At 49.0% G+C, this 20,618-nt stretch overlaps 1 protein-coding gene across 3 annotated transcripts in view; it reads right to left on the minus strand.

Annotated features, from left to right (window-relative positions):
• Positions 1-20,618, minus strand: part of RIN3 (Ras and Rab interactor 3) — a 107,239-nt gene that overhangs the window by 56,425 nt on the left and 30,196 nt on the right. For all 3 annotated transcript variants that reach the window (XM_084792664.1, XM_084792665.1, XM_084792666.1), the window contains exons 2-3: positions 19,911-20,118; positions 11,150-11,267 (exon numbers count right to left, since the gene is read on the minus strand). In XM_084792664.1, the coding sequence (XP_084648790.1) occupies positions 11,150-11,267; positions 19,911-20,118 (326 nt within the window). The remainder of the gene's footprint in view (positions 1-11,149; positions 11,268-19,910; positions 20,119-20,618) is intronic.

The following is a 20,618-nucleotide window of genomic DNA, read 5'->3' on the forward strand; positions in this document are numbered from 1 at the left end:
ACAAGGCTGGCCTTGAACTTACATCGATTTACCTGCCTCTGCCTCCTGAGTGCTGGGATTAAAGGTGTATGCCACCACGCCTGGCACATGATATTTTCTAATTGCCAGAGCTAATTAAGTAAGAGTACTCTTTTTATTTTATTCTCTTTTAATATATGTGTTCAATGCTATGCATTTCCCCCAGGCACTGCCCAGTGTGGTCTCTGCATTTTGAGAAGTTTGGATTTTCATTTAAAGTATTTAACATTTTCCATGAGATTTTTTTCCCTTTGACTTGGTATTATGGGGGGATGACCTGTTTAATCTGGTAGGATTTGCCACTGTCTTTCTGTTCATCGATTCTTATTTTGATTCTGTGTGGTCTGGTTTCTATTTTCCACAATCTGTTAAGGTATACTTCTTGACCCCAAGTGTGGTCTGTTTGATGAATGCTTCCCATGAACGGGACAGGAAATGTGCACACTGCTTGTGTTGATGAAAGTCGTCCATGGGTCTAGTTGGTCTGTCACATCCAGTTGATAGGTTCTGTTGAGCTTAACTGTGTTCTTACTAACTTACCACAAGCTGCATCCATCCATGTCTAATAAAGGGGCAAAGTTTCTAATTGATTTCTCTTTTTCTTAAGTAGTGGGTGAGTATGGGTGTGTGTGTGTGTGTGTGTGTGTGTGTGTGTGTGTGTGTGTGTGTGTGTGTCTGGAGTGTTGTTCCTTAGGAGCCATCCATCTTGTTTTTGAGGCAGTCTCTCACTGGCTTAAGGTTCACCAGTTAGGCTAGCTTGTCTGGCTACTGAGCCCTAGCAATAGGCCTGTTTCTGCCTCCCCAGTGTACAAGCATATGGGCCACATATGGTTTTATGTAGTGCCTGGGGATTGGACCCAAGGCTTTACGTATGCTAGGTAAGTACTCTACCAATGTAGCACATTCCCATCCCTTAATTTAATTATTGTATTTGGTTTAATATGTGATGCCAAGGAGAAATCTAGGCCTCGTGTGCATTATACAAGTCCAGCAATCAAAGGCCCCCTTTGGCTCACCTAAATAACAGGCCCAATTAAAATATAACACGTCATCTGAACCCAGAGTTTCCCCTTGTACCTTGTTCCTGTGGGCCACTTCTGTCTCCTCTATCCAGAGGCAGTCCTTTAGTCCTCAACTCTGGCATAAATACTTCTCCTCCTCCTTTGTTCCCTTCCTCTTCTCTTTCATCCTCTACCCCCTGTCTTTGTTTCTTATTCCCTGTCTTTTGTCCTTTGTCCCTCTGGGGCAAATAAATCTCCTTTGTGCTGAGAACTTGATCTTGGGATGCCCTGAGCTCACTCTGAGGTTCCTTACACTTACAAGGCTTCAGACAGGGTTCAGCTCACTGGTCCTTCCACCTCCTGCTGTGGAGAACACAGCTCTCTGGCTCTCCATAGGATGGAGCAGTAAGGCATCATGCTGGAGCGGGGAGCAGCCCTCAGCAGACAGTGTAACCTGCTAGTGACTTAATGTTGGCCTTCCTAGCTCCCCAAATTATGAGAAATGAATGTCTCTTTTTAGACCACACTCAGTCCAGGTTATTTTTTATACAGCACAGATGGACTCAGACACATGCTGAGCCAAGGTCATACGTGCCCGAGACAGGAAGCCAAGAGACCCTAGGGCTTGGCCTTGATACCTCCTATAGCTGCCTTTAAAAGAAGGATTGATGAGTAAAGGCCTCTGACCCCAAAACTGGAGGGGCAGAGAGCTGAGTCAAAGTGCTGTCACTTAGATGGGTTTTCTGAAGCTGCAAAGTTCCTAAAGGTGGGCAGTCATGCACATGAAGACCAGGACCACCCACACATGGACCAGGATCTTACCTACACACAAATCAGGACCACCCACACACAGACCAGGATCTCACCCACACACCCACACACAGACCAGGATCTCACCCACACACCCACACACAGACCAGGATCTCACCCACACACAGGCAAGGCCCACCTACATCTAAATCAGGACCACCCACACATGGACCAAGACCACCCACACACAGACCAGGATCTCACCCACACACAGACCAGGATCTCACCCACACACAGACCAGGATCTCACCCATACACAGACCAGGATCTTACCCACAAACAGACCAGGACCACCCACATGCAAATCAGGACCACCCACACCCAGACCAGGACCACCCACACCCAGACCAGGACCACTCACACACAGACTAGGATCTCACCCACACACAGACCAGGATCTCAAACTCGAACCGACCAGGATCACCCACATGCAAATCAGGACCACCTACACACAGATCAGCACCACCCATACACAGACCAGGATCTCAACCTCAAACCGACCAGGACCACCCACAAGCAGATCAGCACCACCCACACATAGACCAGGATCACCCACACGCAGCTCAGGACAACCTGCTGTGACTCTAGCCCATTTTTCACCATCCTTTTTCTCTCACCACCAAGATTCTGTGTTCTCAATCTTTCTCTTTCTATCACAATCTCCCAAGTCCAGTTCTCTCAGAACAAAACAAACTCCTCCATCTTCCATACTGGTGTTCATTGGAGAAGAGTCCCAGACTCCTGAGTGCTCTTCTTTTCACCTGCTAGACTCTTCTGCCTGCCTAGAGTGCTCCCATGACAACTCTGAGTGCTCTTCTCATGCCCTTAGTGCTGCAGAGTCCAACTGCCAACCTTGCCTTCCATCTCTCTAGCCCCAACTCCTAAGCTGTCACCAAGCTTCTGCTTTTGGTAGTTTTCTACAACCCCTCCTCTTCTCTTGTGGCTGGTCACTGTCCCGGCTGCCTGCCACACAGCCCAGGGGTCCTAAAGCATCCATCTCATTGAGTTCTTGCTCAACACCTTTCCATGACACTAAAAACCAAATCACTAACAATGTAGTAGTCTGCTTGTCCCAGCTGCTGGTGATCTAGCCACATTCCATTCTCACAGCCTTTTTGCTTCCTCTTCAGTTACCTCCTGGTCACAACTTGGCCCTGGTCCCATTCCCTTCCTTGTTTCTGAGCTTTGACATAGAAGACTGTGGCTTCAGCTTCTCAAGCCTGTTCCCCAAATATTCTTCCTCTTGCTTGTTTCTCAACTTCTCAGGCTTATATTATACCCTGGAACATCTCTTTTCCCTTGGGCAGTATTGGTGTTGTGTTTTAGCTCCCTTAGAAATGTCTATTCAGGGCTGGAGAGATGGCTCAGTGGTTAAGAGCACTGTCTGCTCTCCCAGAGTTCCTGAGTTCAATTCCCAGCAACCACACGGTGGCTCACAACCATCTATCATGAGATCTGGTGCCCTCTTCTGGTGTGCAGGTGTACATGCATGCACAACACTGTATATGTAATAAATAAAATATTTTTTTTTTTAAAAACAGAAATGTCTATTCAGCAGATACTTAATTGGGGATGCATTTTGTGACATGCTTAGCAGCACAGAGCTGAGAAAGATCATAATAAAACAAGATGGTGGAAAAGGAAAAGTAAAGTGTGGCACGCATGACTTTGACTCAAAACCTATTGAAAGTAAAGGGAGAAAGAAAGGCCAGGCATGTAATCACAACATCTAGGAGGCAGAAGATCCAAGAATCTGAGGCCAGCCTGGGCTTCAGAAATGCAAAGGAAAGACAGAAATATGGAAAAGTGGAAAGATGAGAGAGTAGGGGGTGATGGGTAGTGCATGATTTTAATCCCATCTCCCGGGAGGCTGAGTCAGGAGGAGATCGATCCTGGGCTCTCCTGTGAGAGTTTAAAAAAAAAAAAAAAAGCAATTAAGAAACAAAAGAGGATGAGGAGGGGGAGGAGGAGAAGGAGGGGCTGGTGTTAAGTTAGTTTCTCAAGGTTTTGCAGTAGTTCTTAAAACTAAGTTGCCCTCCCTGCCTCGTCCTGACCCAACCTCCCAGATCTGGAAGCTCAAAGCTAAAATGATGAAGGCAGAAAGAAGTGACCCATAGCTATTTTCTCCCAAGCTCCTGTGGCCACTAGGCAGCTGGGGACACATCTACCATTTAGAGCACTCCTCAGGACAGGCAGCACAGGAAATGAGGGGTTGTGAGGTGTGAGGTGTGAGGTGTGAACTACATTTGCTAATTATAGCTGCCACAGTGCATTGAGTGCTTGCTGCCTGTGAGGCTCATGACTTCTTTCCAGAAATGTCTACATTTAGCTACAAAGATGTGGAGGGCTTTCCTGCTGATAGTACTTTTCATGGCTCTGGCCACAGCTTTCCTGGGGAGACACCCTCAGTTCACAGATGAGGAAACTGCAGTATAAGGGAGCCTGGTGTCTTACCTGATCTCACTAGAATAAACCTCTAGTCATTCTTTTCAAAATTCATATTAGGAAAAAAAAGTGTGTGTGTGGGGTTGCACTGACAAGCCTGCAAGCCCTCCCTTAAGGCAATCAAACCTGCCTCGCTTGTTGCTAAAATATGGAGTTTGTATATCAGTCCCTCCTTTCTGAACAACACGTGTTCACGGACTTATGCCATGTCCATCCAAAACCAGGTCAGATTTCATTCTAGGGTTTTGGCTGGTGTCAATCACACTCAAGAGCAAGGAAAGAAGTCAGAGGTATTCTGGCAACACTCTGCCATGCCCGTATGGATCTCTACTGCCCAGGAGGACTCACCTGAGACCTCTCCCTTGCATCCACTGGTGATGACTGTCACTTCAATCATCATGAGAATTCACCACAGTCACCCAGGAGATGGGGCTGTTCTCCAGAGGCTGAGGCGTTCAACTTGACTTACACCCATACACCTGAGAGTGAAGACTTAATGCACAATTGTGGACAGACCCTTCTGAAGCCAGGGGTCAGTAGGCCAGAGGCACCGGGCCAGAGTGATGGGACAGTGGCTCAGTCCTTATGTACTGCATAGCCCACTTTCTGCATGGGCCTGGCCATGCCGCCACCACTGTCTCAGGGCTGCTATGGTACAGACAGTTCCAAATGGGTTTTCTTCTTCCTTTATTCAGCAACCAGTAGGAAAATGCCATCATATAAATATGTTTATCACTGTCACCACCTCTATGCATATTAATAAGCAGCAGCAACAATAACAACAACAACAACAACAAGTTCAGCTGAGCACTCTATTTGGAAAACTGAGATCCGAAATGCTCCAAATTCCAAAGCTTTTTGGTCCACCAACATCATGCCGTGAGTGAAAACTGTACACCTGATGTCAATTGGCAAGTTAGAGTTAAAAGGCACAGGTGCACCGAAAAGACTAGAAAAGAAAAGAAAATCCCTTTCAGGCTATATGGTTACAGCATGTATGGAACATAAGCAAGTTTCCTGGTTAGGCTTAGGTCTCACGCCCAAGACAACTCACTAGACATGTGCAAAATTTTCAAAGTCCAGGGTGAGCTCCTGGTCTCAAGCCTTTAGGGTAAAGGGTGCTGCTTTTATAGCGTGCTCTAGGACAGCCATTAGGGGCAGGGTTGTAGAGAGAATCTCTTGTGTACTGTATGGAAAGCATCTCCTGTCAATAAAAAGCTGATGGCCAGTTAGCTAAGGCAGGAAACAGGAAGTTCTGGCAGAAAGAGATGAACCCTGGGATAGAGTAAGAGGTGGGAAATTTGCCCAGAACTCAGAGGAAGATGGACGTTTGACACTGAGGAGAGGTACCGGCCACGTGGCACACATAGAATAAGTGGGCAAATATGTTATGAGCGAGTCGGGGGGTGGGGGGGGGAGCCAAAGCTTAGGCATTTATTCATAAATAGTAAGTCTCAGAGTCACTGTTTTGGAAGCTGGGGTGTGGGAGAAAAACGTGCTGTTCTGAAGACTACACAGGGCTGCTCCCCAAAAGCTGGGGCAGCCCCATTTATCCTTCATTCTGCTCCTTCTCCAGGTACATCCCGGCTAGAAGTCCCCTGGTGCTGGCTACGGGTCTGAGGGGAGATTGCTCTTCCCTCCCACTGGGCTCCAGCCTGGCTGCATGGCCTGCTTTAGTCAATGAGTTGTAGGGGTAAGTGGTGGTTGCCATTTCTGAGTGGAGCCTTACAGACTCATTGTGGAATCCAGCTTTCCCTCTCATGCCTTGGTTGGGTATCCATCTTCAGCAGCGGTGCAGAGTCAGTGAGAACACACTCATGGTACTTTGTGTCGTGTGTACTACTGTAGATCCATGTTACTCTGTGTGTAAGCAGCTAAGGTACAGGGCGGTCTGTCACCACTACAACCTCAGCCCAGTGGACAGAATCAAGATTTAATTAATTAATTTTTTTGGTAAGAAACCAGGGAGGGAAGCTGGGCGTGGTGGTACACACTTTAATCCCAGCACTCAGGAGGCAGAGACAGGCAGATCTCCAGGTTTGAGGCCGGCCTGGTCTATAGAGTGAATTTCAGGACAGCCAGGGCTGTCACACAGAGAGACCCTGTCTCGGGAAAACATAAACAAAACAAAACAAAACAAAACAAAGAAACCAGGGAGGGGATTCTAAGTGCTTCAGAGCCACAGCTGGGGTGAAAGCAAGACTCACTTTTGGGGCACCCCCTGGTCTCTCCATTCCATGTGGGGAAACCCAGAATGCTCCAGTTCTAGGCCTGGGCCCTTCTGTTGCCCACTTCCTCCTCACGCCAGCCCATATTAGTCACCCTGGCCACAGAGTCTCACATCCAGTTGTGATCTGGACAGCTACTTCCTTCCAGGACTCTCTGAGAGAGGCACCATCATTATTCCTACCTCACAGAAAGGGATGCCAGGGCCTGGAGAGGTGGAGCATCTTGCCCCAGTCCCACATGGCAAGAGGCAGAGGGGAGGGCCAACCAGGCTCTGCAGCTCCCACGCTCTGTGCTGAATCCTCATGACAACAATGGCACAGAATAAAAAGAGAGGGCAGAGGGTGGGAGCCAGAATTGCTGAGGCAGAGAAACAGCCCAGCCCACTGGCCTTGCTCTGGTGGCAGACCTCAAGGGAAAGATGTCTGGGAGCAGCAGAGTAATATAAAGAGAGAGCAAGATGAATTACACAAACCACGGGCCTCTCTGTTGTAAATGTATAGACTAAGGATCGAAGAACCAGATTGCACAAACGACTCTGGTTTGCATTTTGATGATTTTTCAGGGCAAAGCCAAACACTGTGTTTGTTTATAGCCTGAAAATGCAGGAAATTCTACCGCGTGGCCCTGGGAGAAAACCAAGAACCCGAGATGTTGGTGCTCCCATTTCTGAATAGGGTGTAACCATCTTGTCGGAAGGGGAGATATTCTCAAGGGACACTTGCGCTCCTTCTCTGGGCCATCACACTATGGAAGCAAGTGTCTCCAAGGAATCAAGTGTCAGCTAGGGAGAAGGAGAAGGCTGGGGCCCTGGGCCAGCTGACGGAGGATTTTTTTTTTCCTGGAAAGAGGTTTCACAGATTTCTGATAACTTGTCAAACAAATGTTGCAGGACACATTGTGACCCAGATACTGACAGGTCAGTGGTGGGCAGGACCACGCCTTGGCCAGGACTGCTTAGTTATGCATGCCTCTCTCTTACCCTCAGGGTCCTGAAGATGTGCTTTGTGGGGGATGGCCACTGAATCTCTTGACTCGTTCCTTTTCCCACACTGAGTCACTCTCCTTTCTCATCTTTTCACTATGACTTACCTGTTAAGTTTGCCTATTGAGGCACGGCTGGCCGAGCCTAGCTTGTTGGAGCTGATCCTCACAGTTCCGCGTGCACTGTCCATCCGCCTTAACAAAACTTCACTCAGCTAGACTTTCACAGGCTCCTGGGCCTTCTCCGAAGCCCCTCGTTTTTAGCAACGACCCCTCTAAGTGCTGCAGGAACCTGCACCCTGCCTGTCTGATCAGCATCTATACCCAACCAGGCTTTTCTTGTTTCCCTCCCCCTGGAAGTAGGGCCAATCTGTCCACTTTCAGCCAGCACCCCAGTAGATCATCCATCCATTGGCACCCACCTTGCTTTAAATTGCCACCTGTGCTTGGTGTGTCGGGATTGGGCCCATCCTGCACCGAGGGCCCCTTTCCATGGCTGTGATGTTTCCGAGCTGAATCTGTTTTAACCCTAGTAACCACCGCCCCACTCTTGTTTGCCTTCTGCAGCCTCTGAATTGGAAATGGGACACAAAATCAAACTGTCATCCTGATTTCCAGGGGGTGTGTCATATTGAAGGTGCAGGGGCCTAGATGTGATGCCCAAAAGGCAGGCAGGTGCCCAAAAGGCACATAGGACAGAAGAACAGAGCAGAGGAGAGACAGCTGCTGGGCCAGCCCTAATCTCCCCTGTCACCTCTAAAACACCCTCAGCCCCCTGCCTTGAGTCAGTGCTCTCTCCACCAGGCTGTAGGCATGTCCCCACCTGAGCACTCTGCCAATGCTAGATCGAAAACTCACTTGGGCCCCTAAAGGTACAGAGGTAACTAATTCGTGGCAGCATAGTCCCGAAGTCTTAACTATCAGCAGAGGCAGGACTAGTCTGAAATCCTAGCCCATCAGTCTGTGGCTTGCTGGTCAGCTTTCTCCTGGTGTCACAAACACATCCAGGATCATGTGGCCCCAGAAACAGTGTAAAGGTCACCTTCCCCTGTCCGTATGAACAATGGCCCAGGTTCTTGGGGGAACAGGAGGCAACCCAAACAATTCCACCCCTTCTGAGTCATCACAGGATACCATGTACTGCAGTGGTTTAAAAAAAACCACAACACTCTCCATCCTTTTTGGGAACTTCACGCCCACCCCCTGACTCCACGGCCTTTCCCAGCTCCACATCTCTACCCTTATGCTCAGGGAGCACCTCCCAGAATTCATTACAATCCAGTGGCTTGGGGCTGGAGAGATGGCTCAGTGGCTGAGAGCACTGGCTATTCTTCTAGAGAACCTGGATTCAATTCCCAGCACCCACATGGAAGCTCCCGCCTGTCTAGAACTCCAGTGCCGGGGCTTCTGACACCCTCACATGGACATGCATGAAGGCAAAACACCAATGCACATAAAATAAAACAAATAAAATATAAAATAAATATAATATATAAAATTAAAACAATATATATTGTTTATATATAAATTATATATATTGGTTATGTACATTAATATATATGAAAATAAAAACCACATGGTCGACTACATTTCACACTGTCTATGTCCCCTGCAGCTAGGTTTGGTCATGTGACTGAGTCCTAGCCAGCAAAATATGAGTCCAGGAGATACCCAAACTCTTCCCAGTCCATATTGTTTCCTTGGGCCCAACCCTAAAATATGGAGGTCATGTGTTCAAGGTAGTAGGGTACCTGCAGGGACACATCCTGCCTGTGCTTGGGAATTAGCTTCTGCAGCCATTTCTTGATATTGTGGCAGTTGGCCAATTTTCCACATGGCCACATCCTCATGACAGGAAATACCTTTCCACTTCTGTCTCCTTATCTCTCTTGATACCCTAAGAGGCAGGTGCTATGCATTCAGGCCATAGGATGCACACTTCATAAGCATGGGACAAGTACCTGGTGGGGCACACTTACAGTTGTTTGCTTTTAGTGACAGGGTTTCTCTGTTGTAGCCCTGGCTATCCTGGAACTTACTCTGTAGACCAGGCTGGTGTCAAACTCAGAGATCTGTCTCCCTTTCTTTGCCTTCTGAGTGCTGGAGTTAAAGGCGTGCACCACCACTGCTGGGCTTGGGGCACGTGTGTTCTGTTCATGTGGTCTGAGTCATTGGAAAGATCCTCTCCCAGCAGGATAGGGAACCTGCTTCTACTTTAAATTTGTAGAAAATCAGCCCTTTATTGGACTAATACAAGCACCCTTACACATCCAGGACCCCCTCTTACGTACCCTCACACAGTAGGTATTCTTAGCTCCTCTTCCCACAGTAGGGAGGATCTGAGTCCACCACACCCTTCCACAGGAATCCCTTGTCACTAACACCAGTCACACCACAGAGACGCCACGTCTGTCGGCCATGCTCCCGCACAATCCCCACCTTCCATCCTGACTGGACACTCCCCCCTCGCCCCCCTCCCGAGGCCAGGACTTCCATCTTATTCATTTCTGTTACCTTGTCAGTGTCTTTAAAAAAAAAAAACCACCCAAGAGTATTTATTGTAACTTCCCTGGCTGCTGTCACTCTGTTGTTGACCTTGGGTGACAAGCTTCGGGGAACACTCTGGTGGGCGTCAGCTGGTGCCTGTAGTATCCTATGGATTCTTGTCACAGGCTTCTTAGATTTAAAGACCTAACATGTGAACACGTGGCCTTTGAAAGAAGGCAGAAGCTGGTTCAAGCAGGTGAGCCTAGGCCGGAAGAGGTCCAAACTCCAAGATGTCTTTATCACTACAAAGCCACCCTAGAATCCAGGCATGGTGGCATGCACCTATCATCCTGGCAGTGGAGAGGCTGTGGCAGGCGGAGCCATGAGTTCGGGGCCAGTTTGGATTAAAGACTCTCATCCACCAAACAGTCCCATCCCCTCCACCCCCAGCCCAGGTCTGTTCTGGTAGTCCTGTGCACACCCAGGACTTTTGCCTTTAGAAGTGCCTGCCCATCTGACCTTCACAAAGGCTCTGGGGCAGGGATAAGACAGTGACTGTTGGTTTCATTTGATGGAAGAGAAAGCTGATTGTCAGAGAGACCACATCCCATGACATGCATCACAGTTGGAGAATGCAGTAACATGTCCCTGGAATCCAGGGCCAGGCATGCTACTTCCTCCTTTGTGCTCAGCAAACAAGAGAGAACTTGCCTATGGATGGCTACTGAGAGGCAAAGCCTACAAGCCGTGACAGCGAAAGTGAGAATTGACAGTGACCTTGTTTAATGTTTTGGAACAGGGCCTTTCTTATTTCTGACACTTCCTGACCTGACAGTCACTGCGTAGCTATGCAGTGCAAATCTTCCTGCTGCTGTCTCCTAGGGGCTAGGATTACAAGCGTGTGCTACTACGTCTGCTGATTTTGGCATCTGAGTGATAAGCTGAGTTTAAAACAAACTTGGTCAAGTTCTAGTGCATAAAGTGCCGGGCACAGGAAGCACACCAACACGTGCATCCTCCCAAACTCTTAACCAGTCCAAACTGTTATCTGGACCCAACCCTAAAAAAAAAAGATCTCTCCTTTCCTAGTTTTAACACGGGGACAGAGCGCAGGGTTTGTGGCCAGCAGGTTCTGCTGCTGCCGCTTGGGGGGGGGGGTAGGTGAGGTGAGAGCTTACTGGACTTTTCTTCTCTGATGGGGTACTCCAGCACCTCAGGTGAGCTGTCCTTCAGGGAAGGGAAGTGGACACACAGCACCAGGCGCTTCAGGCTGCTGTCCCGGCACACCAGGAACATCTGAAATGGCAGAAGCAGAGGCTGGGTGAATCGGAGGCTTTGGTGGAGGCGAGAGGGACAGCAGCAGGGTGGACATCATCCAGGGAGCATCTGAAACAAATACGAAGGGGAGGCGGTCACCCATCTGTCCCTTGAGCCAAGTCAACCTGACGCATATCCAAATGGGAGACCCTTGAGTCTCACTTTCTCATTTGCAAATTCTGAGGACTAAGAGTGCGGCCAAGCTGTTGAGGGCTGGCTGGGGAGCAGGGATCCTAGGACATCCCCAAGGATGAGGACATGACCCCCAAGGATGGGAGGCTCTGGAGAAGGCTCCAGAATCTGTTGCCACGACTACTGGGTACCAATACCACCATGCCACTGCCAGATCATCTTAGGCATGAATGCAGTGTTGCAATAAAGCATTCAGTGACCTCACTGTTCCTGGTCCATAACAGATGGCATGTACTGTCTCCTCCCTTTGCCCCTAGTCTGAATCTGCAACTTCTCATACTAAATCTACAAGGGGTGTGGTAAAGAGGAAAGTGAGGTAAGGAGAGCCAGGTCCCTTAAGAGGCATCAGGAGATGCCAGAGATGGGTTGAACCCAGGCCCTTGGACTTTATATCCCAGGCATGACACCTGCCCCCTCCACACTCGAGAATCTCTTGCAGGTTGCTTAGCCATTGGCACACATGGCCCATCTGAAAGTTAGCTTAGGCAAAAAAATGGGGGATCAGTCTCTCTCTTCCCCTGGGCAGGGTGAAGAGAATAAGAGAACCAGAAGCAAAAGTGGGGAGAAGGGGAGAGGAGTTGCTGGTCTGTCTGCTTGCTTCTAGATGCTTCTATAAGACCTTACTCCCTGCAAGGAGACAGTGGTCGGGAACTTGGAGACCAAGGATGTCTCTCAAATAGGAAGCCACTTTGTTTCTTTGACAGAGGGTCAAGGTCAATTTGCCTCCTTGTCCACAGAGCCAAGGGAACCAGGGGGGCTGGGGGGGGAAATGCATGTGAATGAGAGTAAGAGTGGGTGTGAGCCCGCGGAGCTGGGGGAAATGCTTGTGAATGGGAGTAAGAGTGGGTGTGGCGTAATATGGAATACAGCTGGCCTTTGTTTCTCACTCTTATTATGGAGCTTCAAAAGCCTGGGAACTTCCTGAGGCAGGGGCAGCTGCCATTTGTAAGGATCTTTCCTGACCAGGCGTGGGGTTATGCTAACAGGAGGCTCTTATGCCCTTGGTTTCAGGAGGAGGGCTGAAAAGGGTTCTAGGCTGGACTTGCCAGCCCCACCCTGACCTGGGGGGGCGGTGGTGAGCGGGATTGGGATGGGTACCCTTACACAGTCTGTGATTTCATTCCTGCCTAGGCAATGAGACCTCAGTAAAATGCCGCTGGCTGGGTCTGGCAGCACAGGCCTGGAATTCTAGCGTTTCTGTCCACCTACGTGTCTCTGTAAAACTAGAAAAGTGGCGGGATGGGCAGGAGGCTCCCGGGGCAGGAAAAGCAGACAGCCTTGATTCCAAGTTGCAGACCTTCAGGCCTTGGCTCTGAGTGGAAGGAAAACAGGGTAAGCAATGTGGGAATGCAAGTGACAGAAGCAGGCACTGGGGCTTGCCGGTCACCCTGGGACACTCAGCAGAGTGTCTAGCCATGGAGCTGTTCACCTTCCTGCCCACATTGCCAAGATGCCTACACCTTGCTGGCCCCGAGTGAGTCCTCACCTACCTAACCTCCTGACATCCGGGTCAGCTGTCTGGCTCTCCCCTGCCGCTTTTCTCCTGCCATCAGCTACCCACAATCCACTAGGAAACCCCAGAAAGCAGACTGCATAAGTCTCAACTGCATAAGCCACTGAGCCGCATGCCACACTGGGGTCTAATGTCTGCGAGCAGCCAGGATTCCTCCAGCTGCACTCTGAACTAGACTGCAGTGAGAGCCCTGGCCTGGGTCCAGATAGTGGTACCCTTCTAAATTCCAAAGAAGAGCAGCTACAGGTTGTCAGGGAGGATGCTTGTCCTTTCTGAGTGGCTTTGTAGGGAGGGAGACATTGTGGGGAGCCTTCACAGCCCACAGAAGGTTGCAAGAGAGTTCATTTTGTGATGGATCAAGGCAATCCCAGGCTGGTGCGGATGGCTCACGGTCCTTCCCTGTCTGTCTTGGCCAGTGTGAAATATTTTTGTTGTTTTGTTTTCCAGACACAGTGCCTTGTTAGGTGGTCCAAACTAGAGAGAAACATGCTGTGGAGCCCAGTGTTTAACACCGAACCTGCAGGGATTGTCCTGTTTTACCTTCCGGAGTACTGGAGCTATAGGTGCGTACAGCCACAGATCATGCCCTTGCCAGGATGTCTGTTTTGTTTTGTTTTGTTTTGTTTTGTTGAAATAGGGTATCACTATGTAGCCCTGGTACCCTTGAACTCACAGAGGTTCACTGGTTTCGCCTCTGCCTCCCCAAGTGCTGGGATAGGACGGGTTTTGAACAGGCCAATGTTTTCCGCAATAGCTGGGATGGAAAAATGACTCAGGCAAAGAATTACATAGCCACAGCAATCCCCTCAAACAGATACATTAAAAAACCCAAGTCTAGACACACTCTAAATGGCTGGTTTCACCTTTCCTTTTGGACCTAAATATTAGAGCTGTCTGCAGTTGGAGGAATTTCCCATCATGCCTATGAGGATGCATCTAGTTTGGCCAAGGCCAAAACTCTAGGCTAGGTGGACAGGGCAGTGGCCATCCTGGGTTCGTGTAGCTGCGGTAGTCCTCCTGCAGCTAAGGTCCTCTCACCCGGGGCTCCCACACCAACAGAGCTGGGGAGTGTGTGCAGAAGATCAGAGAACTGGAAATGGACGGTAGGACACATCAATGTTCATTTATGAGACAAGGGGAAACTGCAGCCCACAATTCCTCCAACTTATAACAGGGCCTCGGCAAGGCCCAGGCAGCATTTCTCAAGGCTGGCCACAGCTCAGGGTTACCTTGGGAGCTTTTAAAACACACCAACAGCTCCCCTTTCAGAGAGGAGAAACACAACTTGGTGCCAAATGGAGAGATTAGCTTCTCAAGAACTGAAGGGAGTGATGCGATGTCCCAGTCCCACACAGAGTGTCCCCACTCATGGCCCTGCAGGTCTGGGGATGGGCTTAGATGGAAAAAAAATCCTAGCTTCTTAAGTCAAGCCAAAGGAGTAAGCATTTGGACTGGGTGCCGAGATGCTGCACATTTTTAGGCAGCCAGTGGTGGAATCGAGTGAGGCGCCATAATTGGAAGCCAAACCCAGGCCAAGTGTTCCCGTTGCAGGGCTGTTTCCTAAGTGTGGATGCAGAGCGTGCCCCTGTTCCACAGAACTGCCACAAGGATAAGGGAGGGAAAATGGGGCTTCCCCGTATCACCAAAGAAACTTGCCCGAATGGAATTAGCACTCTCGTGACCTACCGAGAACCATTGCCTGCCAGTCCATCTGACAACGTGCATTCCCACAGCTCTTAAGCTAAACCCTCACTACCAGAGACAAATGCACAAGAGGCTCCTCTGGTTGATCATCTTTAAAGGCTGGTGATATGGCTCAGCAGGGAAGAACAGCTGCCACCAAACCTGGTGACCTGAGTTTGATCTCCAAACCCCACACGGTGGAATGAGAGAACCAAGGCCTACAAGCTGTCCTCTGATCTCCATACTCCTACTGTGGCATGTGTGCCCCCTCCCCCATTAGTAAATAACTCAAACAAACAAACAAACAAACAAACAAACAAATCCTGTCTCTTTCAAGCTGGAAGGGATGATAGCTCAATAGCAACAGATCCGGGTCACACACAGACCTTGGCTTCTAGGAGAGTTCCTTAATCAAAGGAAGCAGTCTTTGGAGACACAGGATGTGGCTGGTCCCTGGGGCTGAGGCAGAGAATACACAAGGTAACAGTATCTTGTATGGCCAGAAAAATAAGAAAGTGATCCAAAAGGAAAGCCGGCGGTGACACCTATACTCACAGTCATGGGGTACCAGGGTCAAAGGGACACAAGAGCCATGTCCTTGTTTGCTTTCTATTGCTGTGACAAATGGCCCGACCAAAGGTAACTTGGGGAGGAGTTCACTTTGTCTTCCACCTCACATTCTATTATTGAGAGAAGTCATGGGAGGGACTCTGGGCAGGTCCTGGACACAGAGGCTGAAGCAGAGACCATGGGGTAATGCTGTGTACAAGCCTGCTCTGCCTGCTTACTTACACAACCAGGACCACCTGCCCAGAGGTGCCATCACTCGCAGCGAGCTAGGCCCTCCTATAGTGATCATCAATCAAGAACATACACCACTGATTTGTCTACAGGCCTATCTGATGGAGCCATTTTCTCAATTGAGCTTACTTTTTTCAATTGAGCTTACTTTTTCCCAGGTGACCCTAGATTGTGTCAAGCTGACCCAAAAAAAAAAAAAAAATCCAACCATCGCAAGCCACTTGAGAGACTTTTGTGATCAACTTTCCACAAAAGTTGTACAGTAGGGCCTGGGGAGAGAGCCTAGTGGGAAAAGTGCTTGCCTTGCAAACATCAGGACCTGAGTCTGATCCTCAGAACCCATGCAAAAAGGCCTGGTGTGGTGGCACACACCTGTAATCCCAGCATTGAGGATGAAGTGACAGGTGGAAGATCCCTGAGGGCTCACTGGCCAGCTAGTTTAGCCTTCTTATTGAGCGCCAGGTTCTAGGAGACCTTGTCTCAATCAATCATCAATCAATAGGTCAATCAATCAAACAAACAAAAATCTGCAAAACAACACCTGAGGTGGACCTTTGGTTTCCACAGCAGGGGTACAAACCCAAGGTTGCAAATGAATGTGCACCCCCAAGTATAAAATTTAGTCTCACGATTACATATTGATGTAAGTGATTAAAGTAAACAGACAAGGGCAAAGAGATGAATCTTAGGCAGAACTCCAATGTCATCCAGGAGGCAGGGTGACTTTCCTTCTAAATAGTAGTAGAGAAAAGAGGAGGGCAAGAATGGGTTGAGGGAGGGAGATGTCACAAACTGGCAGTGGGCAAGCAAAGTCAACACCACCAGGACAAGTTGCATTGCTATTTGGTACCTGTTGTGGTTCAAATACGAAATGTCCCCTACGGGGATTCATGTGTTGAAGATTTGAAACCAAGGTCTCTGACTTAGGGTGCTAATTCAGAGGCTCGGGGGAAACTTAGGAGGTGTGGCTTGGCTACAGGAAGTAGATCAGTTGGGGGGGGGGCGGCGGGTCCTTTTATGTCCCTTGTTCTTCTCTGGCTTTGCTCTCTCGCTTCCTGTCCACCAGGAGGTGAGGTGATAGACTTGGTTCGTCATTGGCTCTCTGCCATAGATCAGCCTCACGTCAGGTCCACAGCAGTGATGGTAACCGAATACAAATGGAAACCTCTCAAGAGGCCGTGAGCCCACCCAAATCCTTAATCTTTTCAACTGGCTCTCTCAGGCACTCATCACAGCATCACAGAAACCATGACGAACACAGAAGCTTTGAATGATGGGCTGTCACTGGCTGTGTCTCCGCTACTCCATCCAGACTGTCCAACCCACGCCTAGCCACAGACAAAACTCCAATGGAGGACATCCTGCCAAATGCCCGATCTGTCCTCCTCAAATCTTCCTGACAAACTATCTCAAGCAGAGCAGTCAAAGGAGGTATGATGTCTACATGGCATATGGTACCCTGGAGAGGGTCCTGGGGCAGACAGAGGACATCAGGTAAAGTCAATGCCAGGCTTCGCTTGACACTAATGTACCAGGGCTGATACGGTGACTGTGGCATGTGTTGGCTAGCTGCTGTCCTCGGGGAAGCCTGCATGCAGGTGGGTACAGGGCATACTCTGTTCTCTGGGCACAGGGCACACTCTGTTCCATGCTTGCAACTTTTCCATAACTCTGAAAGCATTCTAGCTAAAATAACAAACCAGCCCGAGAGCAGAATAAATAAAGGCGACTTTCTGATTGCCCAGTTGCTGGATACATATGATTTTTTTTTCCCATTTAAAAAGGGCCACAGTGTTCCCAACTCCTTATCAGAGAAGAGGCTGCTGGGAGTGGATGCAGGTCCTGGGGGAGGAAGTGGATGTGGCCAAGGTCACACAGACACTGAGGACAAGAGAGCTGGCTCCAGGCAAGACAAAGGATGCCACTCGCAATCCTGCAGGAGGTGGACCCAGGAGATCGCGGCGCTGTCTGCAGCACAGGGACCACCCATGGTGTCTGTCTTTCATAATAATGACATCATCGCACTGGTTCTGTGAGAACCACATTGTGAGGCAAAGGGGTTCCCAAGCATCATTGATGATCACCCACGGAGAACTTTTTCTTTTTTCTATGGAATACAGTCTCATGCTGCGGGCCTGGAACTCATTGGGCTATATCCCCAGCCCCACTCTTCCCAGCTCTATGACTTAGGTAAATGAGCCAACATCTCTGTACCTCAACTTTGTCATCTGGAAAGGGGGAATGCTTGATTACACCTAGCTGACGGAATCAGCTACAAGGATCAAATAAATTTGGCAAGTAGCCATCATATCCTTGTGTAAGTATATTATGGGATGTTGGCTTGGCAACGGCAGAATAGCCTAGTGATCATGTCTCAGAATGTGTCCCGGTCCTTAGCTAAGATGCTTGGATCTCTATACAACTTACATCTTCCACTATTCACTAAGCCATCCCGGGATCACTTGTTCTCTCTAAGCCAGCCACCCGCTGTGTAAATGGGAGTTATGCTGCACCATTTAGGGTCTGCACTGTTCAGTACTGATGCAACGGTACCCTAACCTTCCAGATATTTGCCACCCATGGTTAATGTGTGGGTGCGATATGGCAACATGAGGATGACTGTATTTGTTTCTGTCTTGTTTCTCCTCTGTTAGTGTTCCCACTCTGTGCCTGGCCTTGGATATGCCACACATTAGCCTCAAAACCAAGTCTTCAGGCACAAACAAGAGCCCTGCAGATCTTATTTATTTTGTGGTAAGAGAGTCTGTGTCCCAAGTTTTATACGGAGGACAATTGCCAGGAGACAAACAACTGCCTCAAACCACAACCAGATGAGAACGGCTAGGCAGCAAGAGTCCCCAGTATCAGACAGACACAGTGAGATAAGAGTCTAGGAGCATTTAGACAGCCCAGGTTCAAATCTCAGCTCTGCCACTTCCTCATGGTGGCTCTTGGGAATTAGGATCAGCTGCCCTAGGTGGTTAGGGGGTCATGGCTCATTCTGGAGCAGACAGTAGGACAGAGCCTCAGACACGGTGAATCCCTGGGGCCTAAGGTTGCTAGGGTGTGGGACACTGTGTGCACACTAGAAGGATGCAGCATTTGCCTCTGTCAAAATGACTGCGGCAGCATAGTAAGTCCTGGGGTGAAGAGGGGCAGTGGATAGAAGCTGCTAATGGGGACAGGGCTGTCTTTTGGGGTAAAGAGAATGTCTTGGAACCAGTTGGAGGCAGTAGTGGCATAGTATCCGGAGCACAATAAATGCCTGTGGTACCCTTTAAATGTCTCTTCTTCTGTGATGTCATGTGTATTTTGCTTTAACTTAAAAAATAAAATAAAATAAAAGGCCTCTGGAGAGTGAGTTGGCCTAGAGTAGGCGGAAAAGCTTTTATGAGACATTTTACTTCTGACAACTTTGTTAATTTCTGTCCAGCTTGTTTTTAAGAAATAATGAATGCATATATGGATCACTTTTATAATTAAGACAAATTACATGCTGTTTTCAAAAGGGAGCGGCATTTGAGAAAGTATGTGTGGGGGTGACAGGGACATGGGAGATGGAATGACTCATTCTATCAACTGTCATCTGGTCACCTCTGTCTGTCTATGGATCCATCTTCCTAGCTAGTCTTACTTAACCACCCACATTCTGTTTATCCATCCTCTATCTATCCTCTAGTCATTATCCATCCATCCATCCATCATCACTTGTCTGTCCGTCCATCCATCCATCCATCCATCCATTCATCCATCCATCACTTGTCCATCTGTCCATCCGTCCATCCATCCATCCATCCATCCATTCATCATTTGTCTATCTATCATCCATCCATCCATCCATCCATCACTTGTCCATCTGTCCGTCCATCCATCCATCCATCCATCCATCCATTCATCATTTGTCTATCTATCTATCATCCATCCATCCATCCATCCATCATTTGTCTACCCATCATCCATCCATCATCCATCCATCCATCCAATACCTACTGCTCACTCTCTCTTCCCTGTATTAGGAACAGCACCTGGAGAGGAAATTTTAAAGCTCCTATTTCAAATAGACAAAAAAAGAGGCCCAGAAACATAGCGTCATTTTCCTACCTCAAAGCCTGACTCCACAACATCTGCTGATGAACCTCATGGCCCCTTAGCTTTGTCCATAAACAATGGTATCTAAATCATGTTTCCTCTGACACCCTTGTCCCTGGTCACTGTCCCATCTTTCAAAGTCAGAGAAAGCTAGCACATGCCTGAATGCCCCTGAAGCCCCTGCCAGCCTCACCTCACCTCTCCACTGCTGGTATGACAGAGGAGGAGATGGAAGCAAAAAGATGAGCAGAAAGCAGCTGTTTGCATGAAGCCACTTCTGTTGGGAGCATCCTGGACCCTGCACAGCTATACCTGCCTCACTGGGGTGGACAGAGCTGACTTACCCCAGCCATCTCCCGCTGGAGGATCTTGGCAGCCTCTGCCTGGCCTATCCCAAGCTGCAGCCACACGGGGCAGGTTTTCACCAGCTTCTCCAGGACACTGATGCCCCGGCGTGGGATGCAGTTCCTCGGGGTGGCTGGCGGACCAAGCCTCATGCCGTCTTTCTCCTCGTCTTTGTCTCCCTCTCCTTTGCCAGCATCTGGAATAGGACTGAGAACAAGGCACAGAATCAAATGGTTAGCCTGCAGTGAGCCTTGGGAGGGTGGATGAGTGGGGACTGACGCAACCCTGCTCGCTCATTTAACATCTCCATGGCCAGAGCCCTTTGGGGAATGATATCAACAGGTACAAGTCTCCACCTAAGGCATCTATCACTATAGCAAGTAAGACATACCCAGGAACAGCCAGCTACGGTACAAGAAGGGACTGACTAGAACAGGAGTAGAGTGAACACGGCGGCTGAATTCCAGGCTAGGTGGACTCGAGGGAACACGGCGGCATCGGAGACGGTCCCCGAAGAAGGGTTTTGAAACCTTTTAATTGAAGAACATCTGACAGCGATGTACATGCAGCTCGTATACAGCTAGCTCCAGGTTAAACCTGTCCACACCCGTGTAATTACCACCATGAACGAGAAGGATCTGCACCAGTCCATGTGACTTGCCACGCGTTAAGAGTGACTGGTCCATACCAAAAATTTAGGCTGAGAG

Source organism: Acomys minous, assembly GCF_964271855.1.
Source record: "Acomys minous genome assembly, chromosome: 8".
NCBI classification, from domain to species: Eukaryota; Metazoa; Chordata; class Mammalia; order Rodentia; family Muridae; genus Acomys; species Acomys minous.